The sequence below is a fragment of the Anas acuta genome, chromosome Z (genome assembly GCF_963932015.1).
Source record: "Anas acuta chromosome Z, bAnaAcu1.1, whole genome shotgun sequence".
NCBI classification, from domain to species: domain Eukaryota; kingdom Metazoa; phylum Chordata; class Aves; order Anseriformes; family Anatidae; genus Anas; species Anas acuta.
In genome coordinates, this window is record NC_089017.1 from 35,486,253 (window position 1) to 35,505,585 (window position 19,333).

Genomic DNA, 19,333 nt, shown 5'->3' on the forward strand with positions numbered 1-19,333 from the left:
TGTACTTTTTTTCACCTTTTACAAATTGAAGTCTCTTTTCAGCTATGTCTTTTCTGGAAGCCATGTTCTTTCACATTTAGGCCTCCTTTCAACAAAAGAAAGGCAGCTCAACAAAACACGAGAACACTTGCTTGTTTACCTCACCACCAGGACTGTAAAAGCAGCCTGTGAGGGAAAAGGGGAAAGCCTTGGAAAAGAGATGTCTGATTTTTATGCATTTTACGAAAGTTTACCTTGATTACACTTCTTGTATTATAGTATCTAAAAGTATTCTTGCCCAGTTTGCAATTGTGAGCATATGTCAGAGGAGAGAAAGGGCTTGAAAAGATACATCAAAATCAAAACCAGCAGTGTTTAACTACCCCTAGTTAGAATTTTTAAGACTTCAAATGGTAACCAACTTTCTTTCTGGGAAACACACACACACACTCTAAACTAAAACTAGATGCACTCCACAACTTAAAAGCAGCTTTTAAATTATAATTCTTAAGCGTATGTTCATGTAAGTTCGTGCTCCACATGCATACAAATATGTACACAGACAGACAGTTAAGAAGTTAAAAAGCAAATATTACTTTGTTAGACACGAAGTGAGACACAGTGATTTGTAGCCATCATTCACTTACTATTTAGTTGAATCTGATAATTGATACTCCCGTCGTCTGTCATAACATTCCTGGATTCCAGGGTCATTCCATAAGCTTCTTATTGCATCTACATACGGGTTCTCAAAAGTTGACACCTTTTCTACATCGACTTCTCGAACTAACTGTGCATGAGCCTAATTAAAAGAAACAAAACAATAAACTTTACTTAATTTTCTCTACTTGCAGATAGCTTATATACAGTGAACATGATTAACAGGAATAATTTTCATGACTGGCCATCCCACCAATGTGCATACACAATTTGAAAAATCAAGTACCATGATGAAGGTTGGTAAGATGGAGAAAAGAGACTACCAGTATAAGGAGTTCCAGAAATGAGAAAGAACTGAAGAACCCTTCATTTTTTTATACAAAGTACATACATGTCAACATGAATTAGCAAATTATTTACCTTTCATGCTACTAGACACTGTCAAACACAATACCTACCATCCACTCTATGAGCTGAATAACTCACAACAAGAAGATAAAAAAAGACAACAAAGTCCTGAAATATTCAAAGATGAATAATTTACTAAGATTTATGTGAATGAACTTAGGGACGCTGCAGGAAGGACCATCACTGATGTATTCCAGATGACCTTAAAGTAAATGGTGAATGAATGAGAATAAATAGGAGTACTGAGTAAATTAGAAATGAGTGATGATAAGGTGAGCTTGAACTAAGACAAACATTAACAAGTATAGCATTAGGACAGAAGGTGAATTAACAAATGTGGGCCTTCCTTTCAGACTACGTTTACTCCAATCCAGTAAAATTTAGATGAAATGGATAAGGTGCATAAAATTTATATTTAATTAAGCTAACTCTAAAGAAAGCTTTCATTTTTGATTTTTCAGGTATAGAGCATATAAAATATCTGCTTGTTGAATTATAACCACAGAATCACAGAATGGGCAGTGTTGAAAGGAACCTCTGAAGATCACCTAGTCCAACCCCCCTGCCAAGCAGGATCACGCAGAGTGTGTTGCACAGGATAGCCTCCAGGTGGATTTTCAGTATCTCCAGAGAAGAAGACCGCACAATCTCTGTGGGCAACCCGTCCCAGTGCTCTGTCACCCTCACAGTAAAGAAGTGCCCCCTCCTATTGAGCCAGAACTTCCTGTGCTTCAGTTTGTGCCTGTTCCCTCCCATCCTGTCACTGGGCACAACTGAAAAGAGACAGGCTCCATCCACTCGACACCCTCCCCTCAGATATTTATACACATTGATGAGGTCTCCCCTCAGCCTTCTCTTTTCCAGGCTAAACAGGCCCAGTTCTCTCAGTCTGTCCTTGTATGACAGGTGCTGCAGTCCCCTGATCACCTTAGCAGCCTTCCTCTGGACTCCCTCCAGTAGCTCCATGTCCCTCTTGTGCTGGGGAGCCCAGAACTGGACACAATACTCCAGGTATGGCCACACCAGGGCTGAGCAGAGGGGGAGGATCACCTCCCTTGACCTGCTGGCAACACTCTTCCAAACGCGGCCCAGGATACCGCTGGCCTTCTTGGCCACAAGGGCACATTGCTGAGCCATGGTCAGCCTGCCGTCCACCAGGATTCCCCAGTTCCCTCTCCTCAGAGCTGCTCTCCAGCAGGTCAGCCCCCAGCCTGCATGGGAGGAATAAATGATCTCTGACCCGATCCTCTTTGACCAAGGGAAAATCCTTCTTTCTCCGGACTTAACCAGTCAACCAACTTGGTAGATTCAGACTCTGACAGGAGCAGAGAGAATAGAGAGATAAGGAGTTTGCCTTTCAGAGAGATTAATTTTAAAAAGTTATTGGTGTTGCCACAAATGTATTAAAACTTATTACTAAGAAAAGTGAGATTCTTAGAAAAGTTCTTAAGATTCAGTTTGTACTATAAATTCTGTTTTTACTTTAACAAGTAATCCCTAAAATTGGAAACTGCTGATAGGAAAACCCTAATAAACACATCACCCTCCAAAATACTGTCAAAACTTAGTTAAAGCCTACAGAGACAGAGAAGAACAATTTGTAATTTGTTCTGAAAGCATTATGTACACGATTCAGTGTATGAACATATGTATCTATGTAGATATAGATATACATACAAACACACACAAACACAATGAGAAAAAAAAAATAAGGGAAACTCAGTCAAGCAAAACCATGAAGAATTAAATTCTCTTATATAGTCTGCATTTCAGGCAAGGACACAAATCTCCTTCCATTTTAAATTAGGTGAAGGTATTCTGAAACAAGCTTTTTGGTTATTTTTAAATAAATTTATCCTGTGTTTGCACATGTGCAACCCCAGCCCCCCTTTTAAACTCTCCAGGAGAATTATGGTACTGCTCATTACTTAACAAAGTATTTTATATACAACTGTTGTTTATTCTAGATGAAATAATCTTCAAATTCCATGTGAAAAAATTGTGTCTTAGAGATATGCTGAACTTCTCTGTTACCAGAACTCAATCTTACAAGTTCTAACAGAAAGTATTTTCTTCTGCATCACGTCCACACATACCCAAAATATCTGGAAAAATCATGAAGGGTCCCTGCATCCTCAGAGCGTTTAATAAGAAATGGTATTCTACTAAGCACAAACCAATGCTCTCATGAAATGGGTTGAATTGTTTTGGAAACTAACTTGTATCTTATCAGGCTCAGTTATATTCTCTTGACTGTGTATGCTTCCAAAAGAATATGCCACAAATATTTGTTCATTGTTTGTTACAAACTAATAAACAGTATAGAATCATAGAATCATAGAATATCCTGAGTTGGAAGGGACCCTTAAGGATCATCAAGTCCAACTCTTGACACCGCACAGGTCTACCCAAGTTCAGACCATGTGACTAAGTGCACAGTCCAATCTCTTCTTAAATTCAGTCAGGCTCGGTGCAGTGACCACTTCCCTGGGGAGCCTGTTCCAGTGTGCAACCACCCTCTCTGTGAAGAACCCCTTCCTGATGTCCAGCCTAAACTTCCCCTGCCTCAGCTTAACTCCATTCCCGCGGGTCCTGTCACTGGTGTTAATGGAGAAAAGGTCTCCTGCCTCTCGACACCCCCTTACGAGGAAGTTGTAGACTGCGATGAGGTCTCCCCTCAGCCTCCTCTTCTCCAGGCTGAACAGGCCCAGTGCCCTCAGCCGTTCCTCGTACGTCTTCCCCTCCAGGCCTTTCACCATCTTCGTAGCCCTCCTCTGGACACTCTCCAACAGTTTCATGTCCTTTTTATACTGTGGTGCCCAGAACTGCACACAGTACTCGAGGTGAGGCCGCACCAGCGCAGAGTAGAGCGGGACAATCACCTCCCTCGACCTACTAGCGATGCCGTGCTTGATGCACCCCAGGACACGGTTGGCCCTCCTGGCTGCCAGGGCACACTGCCGGCTCATATTCAACTTGTTGTCTACCACGACCCCCAGATCCCTCTCTTCTAGGCTGCTCTGCAGCGTCTCATCGCCCAGTCTGTACGTGCAGTCAGGGTTTCCCCGTCCCAGGTGCAGGACCCGGCACTTGCTCTTATTGAACTTCATGCGGTTGGCGATCGCCCAGCTCTCCAACCTATCCAGATCCCTCTGCAAGGCCTTTCCACCCTCATTCGAGTCCACAACTCCTCCAAGTTTGGTGTCATCAGCAAACTTGCTCAAAATGCCTTCTATTCCTACATCCAGATCGTTTATAAAAATATTGAAAAGTACCGGCCCTAAAATGGAGCCTTGAGGGACCCCACTGGTGACCGCCCGCCAGCCTGACGCAGCCCCATTCACCATAACCCTTTGGGCCCTGCCCGTTAGCCAATCGCTCACCCATCGTATGATGTTTTTATTTAGCTGTATGCTGGACATTTTGTCCAGTAGGATCCTATGGGAAACCGTGTCAAAAGCCTTGCTGAAGTCCAAAAAAATCACATCAGCTGGTTTCCCTTGGTCTACCATACGGGTGATCTTATCATAAAAGGAAATCAGGTTAGTTAGGCAGGACCTACCCTTCACAAACCCATGCTGGCTGGGACCAATGACTGCTTTGTCCCCCAGGTGCGCCTCAATACGTTCGAGAACCATCTTCTCCATGATTTTACCAGGCACTGATGTGAGACTGACAGGCCTGTAATTGCTAGGGTCTTCTTTCTGACCCTTCTTGAAAATCGGCACAACATTTGCCAGCTTCCAGTCTACCGGGACCTCTCCAGACTCCCAGGATCGTTGAAAAATAATTGAGAGAGGTTCCGCGATGACGTCCGCCAGCTCCTTCAGCACCCGGGGATGAATCCCATCCGGACCCATGGACTTGTAGGGATCCAGGTGGAGTAGCAGATCCCGCACACTTTCAGGGTCGGTTGGGAGTTTGTCATCCCCACCGTCCCGGTCCTCCAGCTCGGGGCACCCTGGGTGTATATTCTGCACCCTGGGTGTATATTCTGCACCCTGGGTGTATATTCTGATACTGTTTTGTTTGGTTTTTTTTTAAGCACTTGAGCTCTGAAATTATAGCCAAGTGCTCTCTAGGTGCTAATGGAGGTGAAAGACTGACCAACTGTTCAAAAGCTGCTCTTAGGTTTTCATTGGAAATCTGTCAAAACTGAAATATTTCTCTAAAGGTTCTCTAAACATTCTCTGGAAGGTGCTCAAATGTTCAACACTGGTAGCAGAGAAAATTGTGCAGGATAATTACTTTATTTTAGACAGTTACCTATCTAGAACAGATAGTTACTACTACTACAGTCGTCCAAGATATTGCATTGTTTTATTTATCAGTTCTGTGACTTCTACCGTACAATTAACATGACTCTGCACTGCAGGTAAAACTTAACGAAATAAACTATGGTATACGCTGGTAAGTTACATCCATCAGAAAATTAATTCAGCTTTTTTAAAAGAAAAAGTATTTCCCCAGTGAATACTATTTCTGATTCCCTGTGGTTTGCTCGGTCAACTCATGAGAGCTGACTCACTCTACTGACTTACAGTTTACTACAGTTCACTTCACATCACTGCTACTTCTCTTAAAGAAGTAATGCCCCTTCACATAGATTTTAAGTCTTTATTAATTCTCATTTATGTCTTCATGTTCCTGAAGTACTATGTTTTCTTGTACACAACATTTTTCATTTCTCTGAGAGTCTTCGTCAGCCAATATATTTTGCTGGCTTCTAATTCCTGGTGGCAAAGACAGAGATCTAAATACATTTGTTGGCTTTACACTTCTCTTATTTGCTCTGATGAAAGTAAAAAGTAATTCTACTGAAACCTTGTGAGGTGAAGAAACATAAACTAAATGTAGAAGAACCACCAAGCATGCACATTTGGTGTCAAAACTGCTAACTACTAGCTTTAGTTTCCTTCTAATAATATAAATAGCAAATTCCAAACATTATTTTTGATGTTAGCACTCAAATTACTTGCAAGAAAAAAATAATCCAAGGACTCTACATAAATCCGATTTCTGTAAGCATAAACTTTATCTAGAACTTCTTAGTCTTCACTAATACTTTTGCTGTACCCTGAAATTAATGTTATTTTGAGGGGTGTGGGGAAGTCAAGCTATTACCATTTTAAAAACATGATTTCTTAGATTTCTCTTTTGGGACATCAATAATTACTATAAAGGCATTCAAAAACCAACAACAACAAAAATAAAATAAAATCCAAACAAAACTGAAGTATTCTGCAAGTATCAACTTCAAACTGGTTTTTTAGATGTAATTACTAGTTCAGCTGTGATGTACCACCAAATAAATCTAGACAGCGTAGCTACTTTTCTGTCCAATACACTATTTACATCAGCAGTGACTTTCCATGGCTGTCAAGCATAAGAATCCTTGTAACAATTTTCACGTTATGTCCCAGAGATCTTATTAACACTCATCCAATTATTTTTTGCAAATGACACCTATCCAAAAGAGTTTCTTCACTGATTTCTACAAGCATTTAATAAATGATCCCAGAAAAAAAAAAAAACAAAAAACAAAAAACAAAAAAAAACTATTAGTTTCTGAAAACAAGGAAATCTGAGCCAGAGAAAATACCAAAATAGCTATCTTTTCTTCTTCATCATCATTCCCCTCAGCAAACTATGAATAGTGTAAAAACTAATTGTGGGCTTGAACAACATTATACTTTTATGTTGGTCTGTCTGTAATAGTCTTTTGCACACAATCTGTTAAAAGTATGGAACTTCTGGGCTCCATTGCATCAGTTTTCTACTTTTAATCTGTTAATTCTTTGAAAGCTCTGATGCTTCTTAGGGACTAAATGGGCCAGCCAATACTTGTGTTCTTGTGTTTACTCTATATGCACATCAACCATTTGGAGCCTTACAAACCAATGTTTTAGAAAGCTTGGTAAAAGTTTCAGATTTTTATATTCTTTTCGATATAATCACTGCAATTTTTCCAGAGTAGCTCTACAACCTACCAGATTGATTAATATGATAGAGGCCAGGCAGAAATGCAGTCTATTTCAAATGAAGTTCCTCTGAGATACTAAATCCACAGGAGAAAGCAGTATGCTAGAGATGCAGCAGGAAAGGGAGTTTTTATATTAATGGTCTCTGTGGTCTAGCAGATTTTAAGATGCCCATTTAAAGAATAACCTTGAATGGGATAGATACCTTGTATTTATAAACGTAAATGTTTTCCGCTTTGTAAAAGGATTTCCCAAGCCAATCAGACAAACCCAGCGTCTGTGATGCTTGGCTGCCAGTAGCTAAAGGAAAAAGCACACTGATGGTAGGTCTGTATGCTGAAGTTTATGAAGACTGTACAATTGAGAGCAAAGTCATGGGATCATATCAAAGCAGTCCAGGAGCTGAGTGGAAGTCATTACAAAGTCACCATCATGATCATGGATTTGTTTCTCTTATTTCGCAAGGACAAAAAAAATACATATATAAAAAAAATAAAAATAAAAATGCAAAACACATTCCTTGATAGTGCAGCGTAAAAACTATTACTCATTCCAGTTCAACAAGAGCCATGAGCCCATATTTACGGGTTCAGATCCTGCTGAGTTACAATCTACAAGTGTGGTTCATACAAATGTCTTCACCTGCAGGGCTGTACAGCACGACATACTGCTTTAGAGACTGTAAACCTGCGGATATTTCAAGCAGGTGTAACATTCAGGGAGAGCAATACTAGTCTATTCACTGTCTTGAGAAGTAAGCAGCCCCAATATGCTCGAATCTCCCAACATACTTCTTAATATGCCAGAAAACCGAAATCTCTGACTGATAATCTCTCCCAGGTAGCAAAGTGTTTTCACACACCAGTCTGATAACAATAGATTGGAAAAGGACTGGAAAGAGGATATTGCTTCCTGTGACCAACTCTGGACCACAGAATGGACTAGCCTAAACAGGGAAGCGTTTGCATGATGTGCTACACTGAAGTACATCATTAAATGTAATAAATTAATACATTTATTATGTATTAATAAGGTGTGCTGTGGAATTCTGGAAAAAGGCTTAGTACAATCCTAATCAATCTTCAGTTACTCAAGAAGGTTAACAGGGGATCAAACCACCTAAATGAGAATTTGTATCCCTTCCTGTTTCACATCATGACCTTTGAAAAGAAAAAATAGCATAAGTTCTTTGAAAAAGAATTCCACAGACACTAAGAGGAATCTGAAAAATCGAGTGGATAAATAAAAGTTTTGCTTGTTACTGGTCATTGTCTGTAAAATGCTGAGGATAATGGATCCTAACTCATGAGCACTAAAGTAAAACAAGAATTTAAAACAAAATATTTTATGACTAGAAAATGAATTCATTTGGAAAAATCAGCTGCAAAATGGATCCATTCAAAATACATCATTAGACCTTAGCTGCAGTATTTTCATGTATTGAAAAACTGGAATAATGAAAGAAAGACGTGTACACATATGAGATTATTTATTTATTTATTTATGTATTTTTACTAAGGCTCAGAGAAGCCTTGGGAATTAGCTGAATGAATCAGAACTTTATTTGTGCACTTCAGTCAGAGCCCTGAATTTTCTTGATTTCTTGTTTACTTATAAGATGCATCAGAGACGGAAGACAAGCATGATGCTGCTGCTATAAGGCTACAACCAGAACATTTGCTTTTACCTATAATTCTATCACAGTTTCTACATATATAATAGAAAAGGCTTCAAAAAGGTGTATTTTAGAAGCTAGGTTATCCCTATAGTGCTTGAAAAAATGTTTTAATTACAGAAGAAGAGAGGCACCATGAAATAACTTACTGTCACCCTAGCAGAGTCTCTTGCAAGGGTCAGAGAGACACGTACACACCATGTGAGTCATGTTAAAGGAGAACACATGGAAGCTTAGGTGTACAACTTAAATGCCAAATCAAGATCTAGCTAAATGTACACAGTCATCCTACTAGACTCTCCTACAGATTCCAATCCTCTTTTTATACACAAAAGCTTTTGTCAGCAAGACAACAAGGTTTTTCCAATGTCAGCATGCAGAAGAATAGTCACCTTACTCTCTGATAACTAAGTCACTCCGTGCAAGTAACTTTCAGAAATTTAGCTGAATTAAAAAACGAAGAATGTAAAAATAGTTTTCCTTTATGAAAAGTGAGATGTTCTCCTATGTGACAGAACATAACCATTTTTTAAGGAAAGGAAATCTACAGAAATATGCAATTACAGCACACTGCAGATACTCTTTAGAAGTAAGCAGGTCTAAAGAGCCCAGAGCTAACACAGACTACTACTGCTAATGCAAATAGTGCTACAGGGCAACAAAAGGGTGTGTAATCATTTTTCCACTTACTGTCCAACTTCCATACTCTATACATAAATGTCTGGTTGCCTGTTAAGGTGTTGCCTAACACGGAAAAGCAACATAAAAATATCAATAGGAACAATACTGTTGTTTTGATTGAATATCAAATTCCACGTAAAGCCTTGAAATAATGCTTTTATCACTCTTCACTCCTTCCCTCCTCAAACCACCTACCTATAACACTTCATGTAACTGAAACAACTTCTGGCAATCAGCCTCTAGAGAACCAAACATGTTTTCAAGACAAAGGAGAAAACAGAAAAACGGGAAGAAAAAGTACGAATGAAGCCATTCCCCATCCACCTAAAGGAGGAACAGGTAGAAGAAGTAAAATGAATCATTCTGCCAGTGGTCTTGGGTAACTTCTTTGCCAACTCTTCCTCTCAAAAGAAGGCTAAGTTTTAAACAATCTTTAAACAATCCCAACCTTGTTATTTGTTGCAAATCTACACAAAGTATCTTTAAGAAAAACTCTGGTAAAATGACAGAGATGAAAGACAGAAACTGGATTTTTAACTTCAGGTTTTAGTTATCCATCCTCCCCGTATCTTTTTCACCTGGCCTACCTGCTTCATTTTGTAGTACTAAAATATGCTCTACATAGCATAGGATCCGTGTAACAAAAATGATAGACTTTGTTACAAAAATGTAACAAAAATGATAGACTCTTTTACCCTCTCTTTAAAAAGCTTAGTATCCCTAACTTTTCAGGCAGGTCATCAAGATTTCTTAGGTATTATTTTTATGAGGTCAGATCATTTTAAGCATTATAACTTTGTTAATGACAACACATGTTGTTATACGCTCTTCAAATATTGCCAGAGCTAGGAAAGCAGAGATGGAAGATGACACCAATGCTTGACAAAATACCATGTTACAAATACCTCTTTCAAAAAAGATCATACTTGATATTCTTCATTATTCTCAGTGGTATGTTACATTTACAATGGATTATAAATTAGGTATTTGCACGTCCTGCTTTTAATAAATATAGTACACCGGCTGAAATTTCGAGACAATGGTTCTGGAATTGCGCAGCTAGTGATTGCTTTTCTGACATGTGAATCAAAAATCCATCACTTTTCCTGTGAAGATTACAGAAATAGAAAATGCTTTATGCTCTGTACATAACCTTTAGTGTGTCTCTTTCAAAGACCTCTTTATGGATCAGCCAACTGCTTTATCTTTCCCAATTGCTCTAGCAATTCACCTTCAACTGATTATTTTTGTCATGCTGGGAAGCCAGATATTCTGCTCCAAAATTGCTCAAGATAATCTCCCTATTTAATATCCTACTCTATTACCTTGACTTCTGCTAAAATTGCTGGGTTTGTTTTGGTTTGTTTTTTATTTGTTTTTTAAATTACATGCAACCATATTCTAATTGCGGATAACAGCTTTCACTTCTTTAATTATGGAATTAGCTATAGTCCACTTACACACATTTAACTGCTTGATCAATACTTTATTCCATGAATTCAGCAAATTCAATTTGTTTTCCATGGTTTGCCTACTTTTACTTTGAACAAAATAGAACAACAAGTAAAATACAGGCCACATAAGTAAAGAGATCCAGAGCACAGGACTGCAAAATTATGTTTACTTCTTTTAAAAATGAGGTGGTCACTGAACATTGTTTTGACTTGTTTTCCAAATGTTATTTTTGCTACTAAATTTTCGAAGACTTTAGGCAGGTATCGACATTCTGAAATTCAACTCCTTTTTGAAATAAATCGGTAAGATTCCGAAGGAATCAATGGCAGATATTGGTGAAGAAACCCCTGCTGAAGTTCATAAACAGCTGAAAATTAATTCTTCTTGGGTTCTGACATTGCTAACCTGAACATAAAACTAAAGAATTCTTCTCTTGGACATATTTACTAGCAACTATTTATATCCTCATGAAGTCCTCATAATTAATAACTTGCAAGCCCAAGCTGGTAAAATATTTTTCTGGTAGCAAAACCTATTTCCAAAGTTAACTCAGTTCTACGATGACAGAAACTAACTGAAAAACATTTCACATATAAATCAGGCTAAGTAAGAATTTGTAACAAAATCTTTTCTCTCAACAGTAGCTGTAGTTAACACAAATTACCCAAATTACTGCTGTCCATAGAGTCTGTAGAGTACTATCAAAAATTGTTTTCAAAAACATATCCTTGCATGCACATATCGTCATGTTTTCAGAAAAAAATCCATGTCCTAGAATTTTTTCTTTTTGAGGGCCACTTTTAAGATTGTGCTGTAATTGTACAAATAATTACGATAAAAACACATAAGCAATAAACCATTGTTTCTTGAACTGCTACACAGCAAAAATGAAACTGATGGACTGCTTCTTAGTGTTTTTCCAGCTGACACTCCAAGTTAAGTGTCACAGAAACTGTTGTATCGAGCTCACCTGAGTAAGTAAGGTGTACAGAGGCAGAAGGGGGATATACCTGAAGCCAGAAAACTCAAAGAACACTTTCTATATATTTAGCTGATACAAACTGGGGAAGACTTAGAACGGCTTTTAACAATACTGAACAGAGAACAACATCAACCTCAGACTCAGGGATGTATTTTCCCAGGAAAAACTATTCAAAGTATTTTAATACGTGAATATACTAAAACTGCTACATCACAGTCCCTCCTGAGGGGCATCTTCCAAATGTGTTGCCCACAGAAAAAAAAAAAATGGATCTGTAAACCAGAAGGATTAATTCATTATTTAATTCTACAGCAACTCTCTCTACAATACCTTCACAAGAATCCAGGATAAATCACTGTAATTTTTAAGTAGTTCTTCTACTCTACATGTATCACTGATTTCAAGAGCTTTATAGCAGTCTTCATAACCTAGTACCTGTTTTTTTGAAATATGGTGCTTAATAACAGCATCACAAGTAACAACAAACTTTTCTGCAGTGATGTTTTTCTATGTGGTATGATAGGATCTATGGAAGAGTATGTTACGCAAACATGGGCATGCTGAAATCTTCATTCAATTTTAAGCAAAATAACTGGCTGTACTTCACAGTCCTGCAGGAATCCACTACTTCAAGTCAACCGATACAACAGTAAGTGTATAAAAAGAAAAAAAAAAAATGGACAATTGGTCATATAACTCCTCCTGAGCCTCACTCCTGCACAAAGCCTGAATGAACCTTGCACAATAGATGTTTTTAACGATCAGAGGAATAAAAGCTTTGCTTGGCTTCATGGATTAAAATAGCTAGAACTGAAAGGACTCTGTGGCTCTTTATATAGCAGAGGCTATGGTCATTTGATTTGGGCAATTCAGAAATTCAGCAATACCATTCAATTGCCTACATGAAAGAACCGCATTAAGTTTCATTGTTTTTAATACCTAGAGAGGAACCTAGAGGTGAACATAGGACAGGCACAAGGAAATTAACAACAGGTTCATTTTTAAAGAATCATGTCTTCCTCTGTTTCAATTTAGAAAAGTATTTACATGAAAAATAATTCTGTACAGAATTATATTGTATCAAATTTAGTTTCACACATACAATTAGTACTAAAAAAAAGAAAAAAAGTACTGCAAAGAAAAGCTGCTCACCTCTCTTATTTTTAAGTCATACTTTCTTTTATTTTTCAAGGAAGAGAGTGCCCTCTGCTGACTAATGCATATTAGAGAAAGCAATCATTTCAAAGTGGTATTTCTAGAAATATCAGAGGACTGGGAGGGTCCCTCTCAAAATAATGAATGACTGAAGTATGAGTTTTCCTCTGCAAAAATTACAACAAACTTAAATGGTTGCATTTGTGTGTTCTCCAACCACGAAGACTGTCTTTCTAAACAATTACCTCATTTCTTGGGAATAAAACTTTGAAAAATGACTTTCAGAGTTAACATAGGCATGATAAGCTACATGATGCAGTATCACCTACTTCTTTTGGGTGCTTTCATCAATCTCTTTATGTGTAGAGAAATGAACTGGCAGAACTGCAGAGAGGGGCAACATTTAACCTCTGATAAAAATCTGTTCTTTTGAACAGGGTCACAAAAGAATTAATTTTGCCCCAAGTTGTTAAAGATAGCAATCCAACATGATTTCCTCCAGAGAAACCACAGACACATTATAACATGGTGATGAGTAACTATTTGAAACATGCCTTGAGGGAGAATAAAAATAAAAAAGGTTTTGTGCCATGTGTGACCTAAAAAAGTGATAGCTTCTTTATAAATTAAGTATAATCTTCTCATTCCTAGAAACATACTGTATTTCTGCTGGCTCAAATCAGATGCCAAGAAGAGCTTATTTAAAGAAGGACAGCAAAGCACTGCTGACTACTCTTGCAAGGCTTCAGGCAAAACACCAGTCTCTTAAAACATGGTGCCAACTTCCACCGTTAGGAAGAAAACCCATTAATACACAACACTCCTACTCTTAAATCACAAAATAGAGTTTCACACAAATAAGAGCTTGAAGAGCTTCTTTCTTTGTTGCCTTATGTGTACAAAATTGATTCATACTCTGACTTAACCTAATTAATAAGAATCTTAAAATTATTAATTCTGCTAACTAACATCACTATTTACAGGGAAAGGTTACACTGGGCTTTTTAACAGCCATTTGGGGAGGCCTATTTATCTGTCAAAGCATACATGGATTATCCTCCCAAGATGTTAACCAAAACAGGACATGGTCCTTACAAAAGTATCACTATTCATTAAATGAGGGGAAACATTTTGGGGGGAGGGTATATTCTGTTTGTACTTTGTTTTTAATAATCTAAATGTCTTATAAAAGCTCTTGTTTTCAGTAAGAAGGAAAGCAAAACTGATTTTTAAATTATTTTTCATTAAATTGTAAGTGAAAGCTTATGGATGACTGAGTAGTAATGGTAGAAAAGCAGCAACACTGTCTACTGAGGAAAATTGTGTATTCCTATTATTAGTACAGTGAGGTTTCTGTACTCGATCACCTAGTCCCACTGTGCTATGGAGATTCCCAGGACACAGCAAGAGGATGAATATCCAGGGACAAAGTCAACAGCTGCATACTGGCATATCACATCAAATCTGCTGGAGACAAAGGTTTCCATGTAGTGACAAGTGCTCTGTACCTACCCCCTTTGTAATTCTTTCACAAATGCCCAAAGCAGTTTCCCAATAAATCTTCAAGACAAATTTATTAAGGTAATTTGGGGAAGCTCTCAGAGTAGCAAAGACAGACTGTTTATGTTACATTCTGCTACCCAGAAAAAAAGCATATTCATAGTCCTTATCTACCCTGTTCACACAGAGACAGACAACTACTTAAGAAATCAGCATGCAGGTAGTCCACATAATCACTTTCAACTAGGATTACACTATTAATGCAAATGCTGATATTAAGACTGAACTAGACAGTTAACAAAAACAGTCTGCAATTAGTCTGTAAAACTGAAAGTAGCATTAATTCACCTTAATAAATAAGAAAGAATTATGATGAAAAAATCACTGTTGCTCTGACCCAATACCAACTGAAATTATCATCATAATTTCTATTTTTTTCACTGGACTTTAAACTCCCTCTCAATACAAAAATGACCACAATTCGTTTTTCAGGACAGGGTAGGTAAGTATTTTAAGTTAGACTTCTGGCCCAAGACGAACCACAAATTCTGCTAAAAGTAAGTAATATTTAGTTTCATTGGATCATTGTAGCATTTTCATGTAATGAAACCAAACTACCCACAGAATGAACATCATATCAGGAACATTTCTGCATGTTTGTAGGTAGGACAAAATTTATGAAATTAAAGAGAGCACAGCTGGAGGAGAGAAATGAGTCAGAAGCAGTTTTATGTTGGTTTTGCACGCACACAATACTTTTTTTTTTTTTTTTTTTTTAAGTGTTGATTTCTATACCATCTGCAAAAGCACAGCAGCCCCGCAGTCCCTCTAATGCACAACAGCCAGTCTAATGACTGGATGACTGCTCATTAATGACTGCTATGGTCAGCACCTGGCAGTCCCTCCATTCAGATATGCTACCACTGCTCTCCTTAAACCACCTCTGGAGTCTAACATACAGACCAGGAATCACAGAATCACTGAGAACCCTGAGCTGGAAGGGACCCACAAGAATCATTGAGTCCAACTCCTGGATCCACACCTGACTGCCCAAAAATCAGACCATGTGTCTGAGGGCATTGCCCAAAGGCTTCTGGAGCTCTGGCAGCTCACTGCTGTGACCACTGCCCTGGGCAGCCTGTCCCAGTGCCCGACCCCCCTCTGGATGCAGACCCTTTCCCTAACCCCCAGCCTGACCCTCCCCTGTCCCAGCTCCATGCCGTTCCCTCGGGTCCTGTCGCTGTCCCCAGAGAGCAGAGCTCAGCACCTGCCCCTCCGCTCCCCTCGTGAGGGAGCTGCAGGCCGCCATGAGGCCTCCCCTCAGCCTGCTCTGCTCGGGGCTGAGCAAAACAAGGGACCTCAGCTGCTCCTCACATGTCTTTCCCTCTAGACCCTTCACTATCTTTGTAGCCCTTCTTTTGGCTCCCTCTAATAGTTTTATGTCCTTCTCATACTGTGGTGCCCAAAACTGCACATAGCACTTGTGCTGAGGCTGCACCAGGGCAGAGCAGAGGACAATCCCTTCCCTTGACCAGCTGGCAGTGCTGTGCCTCATGCACCCCAGGGTACAGCTGGCCCTTTTGGCTGGCTTGCCATCGACCAGAACCCCTGATCCCTTTCTGCAGGGCTGCTCTCCAGCCTCTCATCCTCCAGTCTGTACATACAGCCACAGTTGCCCCATCCCAGGCGCAGAATCCAGCACTTGCTGTTGCTAAATTTCATATTGTTCATGCTTGCCCAGCCCTCTGGTCTGTCAAGATGTCTCTGCAAGGCCTTTGTACTCTCAAGGGAGTCCACAGCTCCTCCTAATTTAGTGTCATCTTCAAACTTATGTATTGTGCATTCAACTCCTGTTTCCAGGTCACTTACGAGAACACTGCAGAGAGCTGGCCCTAGAATGGAGCCCTGAGGGACCCCACTAGGGACTGGTCACCAGCCTGATGTAACCTAATTTACAAGCCTTTGAGCCCAATCTGTCAGCCAATCATCTCTCTACCATCTTATGTACCTGTCAAGCTATATGTCCAGAAGGTATGAAGACAGGATGAAGATTTTGCTGATATACAAAAAGATTTCAGCCAACCAAATAGGTCAACCTTGGTCAACCAAAAGGGACTAACAAGTCACCTTTCTTTAGCCAGCATGAGCACAAGTCCTAACTCTAATGTTACTAGCAGGTTACAGCAGGCTTTTAAAAGGATGAAAAGTTGGAAAAGTAGAATACCTGATAAGGACATGGTTCTGCCACCACACTTTTATGTTTGTGCACTTTCCTTCACACTGTAATTTTGATGCTGTAACATATATATTTTTAAATGACTGATTTAAATTAGATTTAGTTTGAAAGACTAAACAAAGAGACAAACAGATAGATGGGAACCTTAAAGATGCATGCTAACCCAGCGGTTATGGGATGTAGTATGGTATGTCCCTTATAGTAAAATCTGATTGTTGTGATTAAAATAGAATCATGTTGATTCAGACATTAACATAATAATGGATCACATTCTTCTCTATTCAAGTACTCTCAGTTACTATCTCCGTCAAGCTGTCAAAACTGTTTTAACCAAAATCCACTGGCAGTGGATTTACAGTAGTTGACGAATTCACTGCATTGGTGTCACACTGGTGAATTATATTTGAATGTATAATAAAGGAATAAAAAACATTTAATAGAAAGCTAAGCAATTCACAGCAAGCATAGTTCAAAGAAAACATTAAATTTTCTCTTACTTGCTGCATGGGAAGAAGGAACCTCAGAACCCAAGGTTCTGTGATTTCAGTGACAAAAGATTTCAGTGTTGCTTCCCTTTCATCATCTTCTTTTATATAATTTCCCTTTACAGAACTAACTTTTGTAACTGTTAATCTGCTGCATACTTCACTATTATAAATTTTAGAATATGAGTTTAACTAAAAAAATCTTATTTAGAAAATAGGAAATCAAATTCCACTAAGAGATATTTCCATAAAGTAATCAGTCCTTTCTTCCTGTGATCACAAATTCCAAATAGTCTTCTGCATCCTTTTTCAAAATTCTGCTTTTCACAATGAAGAACCTTAGTTGGGGGCTCTATGTTGGAGAAAGCTACCAGTATATTCAGAGGTCCCAGTAACTCATGACCAGGGAAGTATTTATCTGAATGCAAATTTGGATTAGCAATCACATTTACTTTTTAGAAGCTGCTAAACATAGAGTAGTGAAAACACCCCATTCTAAATTGAAACAAGTAAAATACAAGTCTGAGATCAGAAAATCTGTTGCTCTTTTAGGTCACCCTCTTTTCAACTTAAGCAGAAAAAAGCCAGAAATGGTTGCAGTGTTTGCTCCTGAGAGACAGCACATGACTCAAGTATAACAAAGGAAAAAAAACATTTAAGAACAAAACTGTCTGGATCAAAACAGAAAGGTCTGCATACGCGCACTTCTGTGGCTGCCGCTCTGCAGAAGCTGTCTCAGCCTCCTGCACCACAATGTCACAGATATTGCATAGCATTGTGAGACTCACATACACAGTTTCAACTCTGACATGTAGGCTATGTGTGTGCCATTCTGAAAACCTACTGGTATGGTAAAAAGTTAACTAAGTCTGTCAAAATGTGAGCTTTTGAGGAGGAAACAGAAGTACAATTAGAAATCATATTTTGATTCCATAAACACAAAAGACTTGACAAGCCACTTCATCAAATTAAGGCAAGCATGCATTTGTGGTTTGGCTCTCAGTGCTATCAGATGTCACTCTCCCATGCAACTTATTATTCTAATGGGAATCCATGAATTCTGTCCATATATCTTGATACACCATACCTCCTAGCAACTCCACTGCTGTAATTTTAAGCAAAACCTGTGATCTGGAAAAAAATGATAAAACTCAAAGTGTCTTATCATTATCAACCTCAAAACCTACCCAACCTTCTTCATCTCTATGACTGATGGGCTCAATGACAATGTCTTGGGTCTGACACTAGTACTTCTATGCCAAGAAAGAAATAACAAAAGAAAGAAGAGGGAATAAACAATGAAAAGAATTCTCTAACCTTTAAAGTGTATAACATCCTCATTTTCTCTCTACTGAAATCTAAATTAGAATAGCTTCCACCATCTGTACTGAATGAGCACTTCAAGTTACTATTCCCATGTGAGCCAGATAAATTACATAAATCCTGTAAGGGTCTTACAAAGATCTGAAAGTTGTGTTCTTCTCCTTGCTATCTTGTGTTCTCTTGTTATCAAACCAAACTGGAAACCTAACTACCTTACATACTGGATGAATGATGATAACTGGTTCAAATTGCTGTGTTACCAAATTACAAGTTTGAAAACTGAAAAACACCCATCAATCCTTCTTTGAGTATTGCTGTGCATTCAATGTCCTTATTTACATCAGACCTGCTTTTATTAATATAAAGTACAGCAACTTGGTCTGTTTTCCTCTTGCTTATGCCACATAAAATGTGATGGCAATGAGGAGGAAGAGATGAGAAACAAAATGACATCTTCAAAGATGATATTCCTTGGGCACTGCTGTCTCCTACTGTCCTAGGAGAATAATTATAAAAGGAAAGCTACATTTCTTGAAGCCAAAGAAAAAACATTCCCAAGGCAGTATTTTAGAAGCATATTTGAGATAATACTGCTATACTGGTTTCCTCCCTACTTTTATCCATAGACTCAAAGGGTGAAATAAATTTAACAAAAATAACCAAGAAATACAGCTTTAACAATATGACTAAATTTTCATTTTTCATGGTAAAGCCACTACTATATTGGCTGTTTTCATGTACGATCTTCTCAAAACCTCATTACAGGTAAGTCCACCTCCAGCTAAATGTTCAAGTGATGTACTAACAGCATCA

General features: G+C 38.5%; 1 protein-coding gene across 1 annotated transcript in view; it reads right to left on the reverse strand.

Annotated features, from left to right (window-relative positions):
* The window catches only part of LOC137847929 (guanine nucleotide-binding protein G(q) subunit alpha), a 130,284-nt gene that overhangs the window by 34,265 nt on the left and 76,686 nt on the right, over positions 1–19,333 (reverse strand). Inside the window, exon 3 of the mRNA XM_068666638.1 lies at positions 627–781. Coding sequence (XP_068522739.1) covers positions 627–781 — 155 coding nt within the window. The remainder of the gene's footprint in view (positions 1–626; positions 782–19,333) is intronic.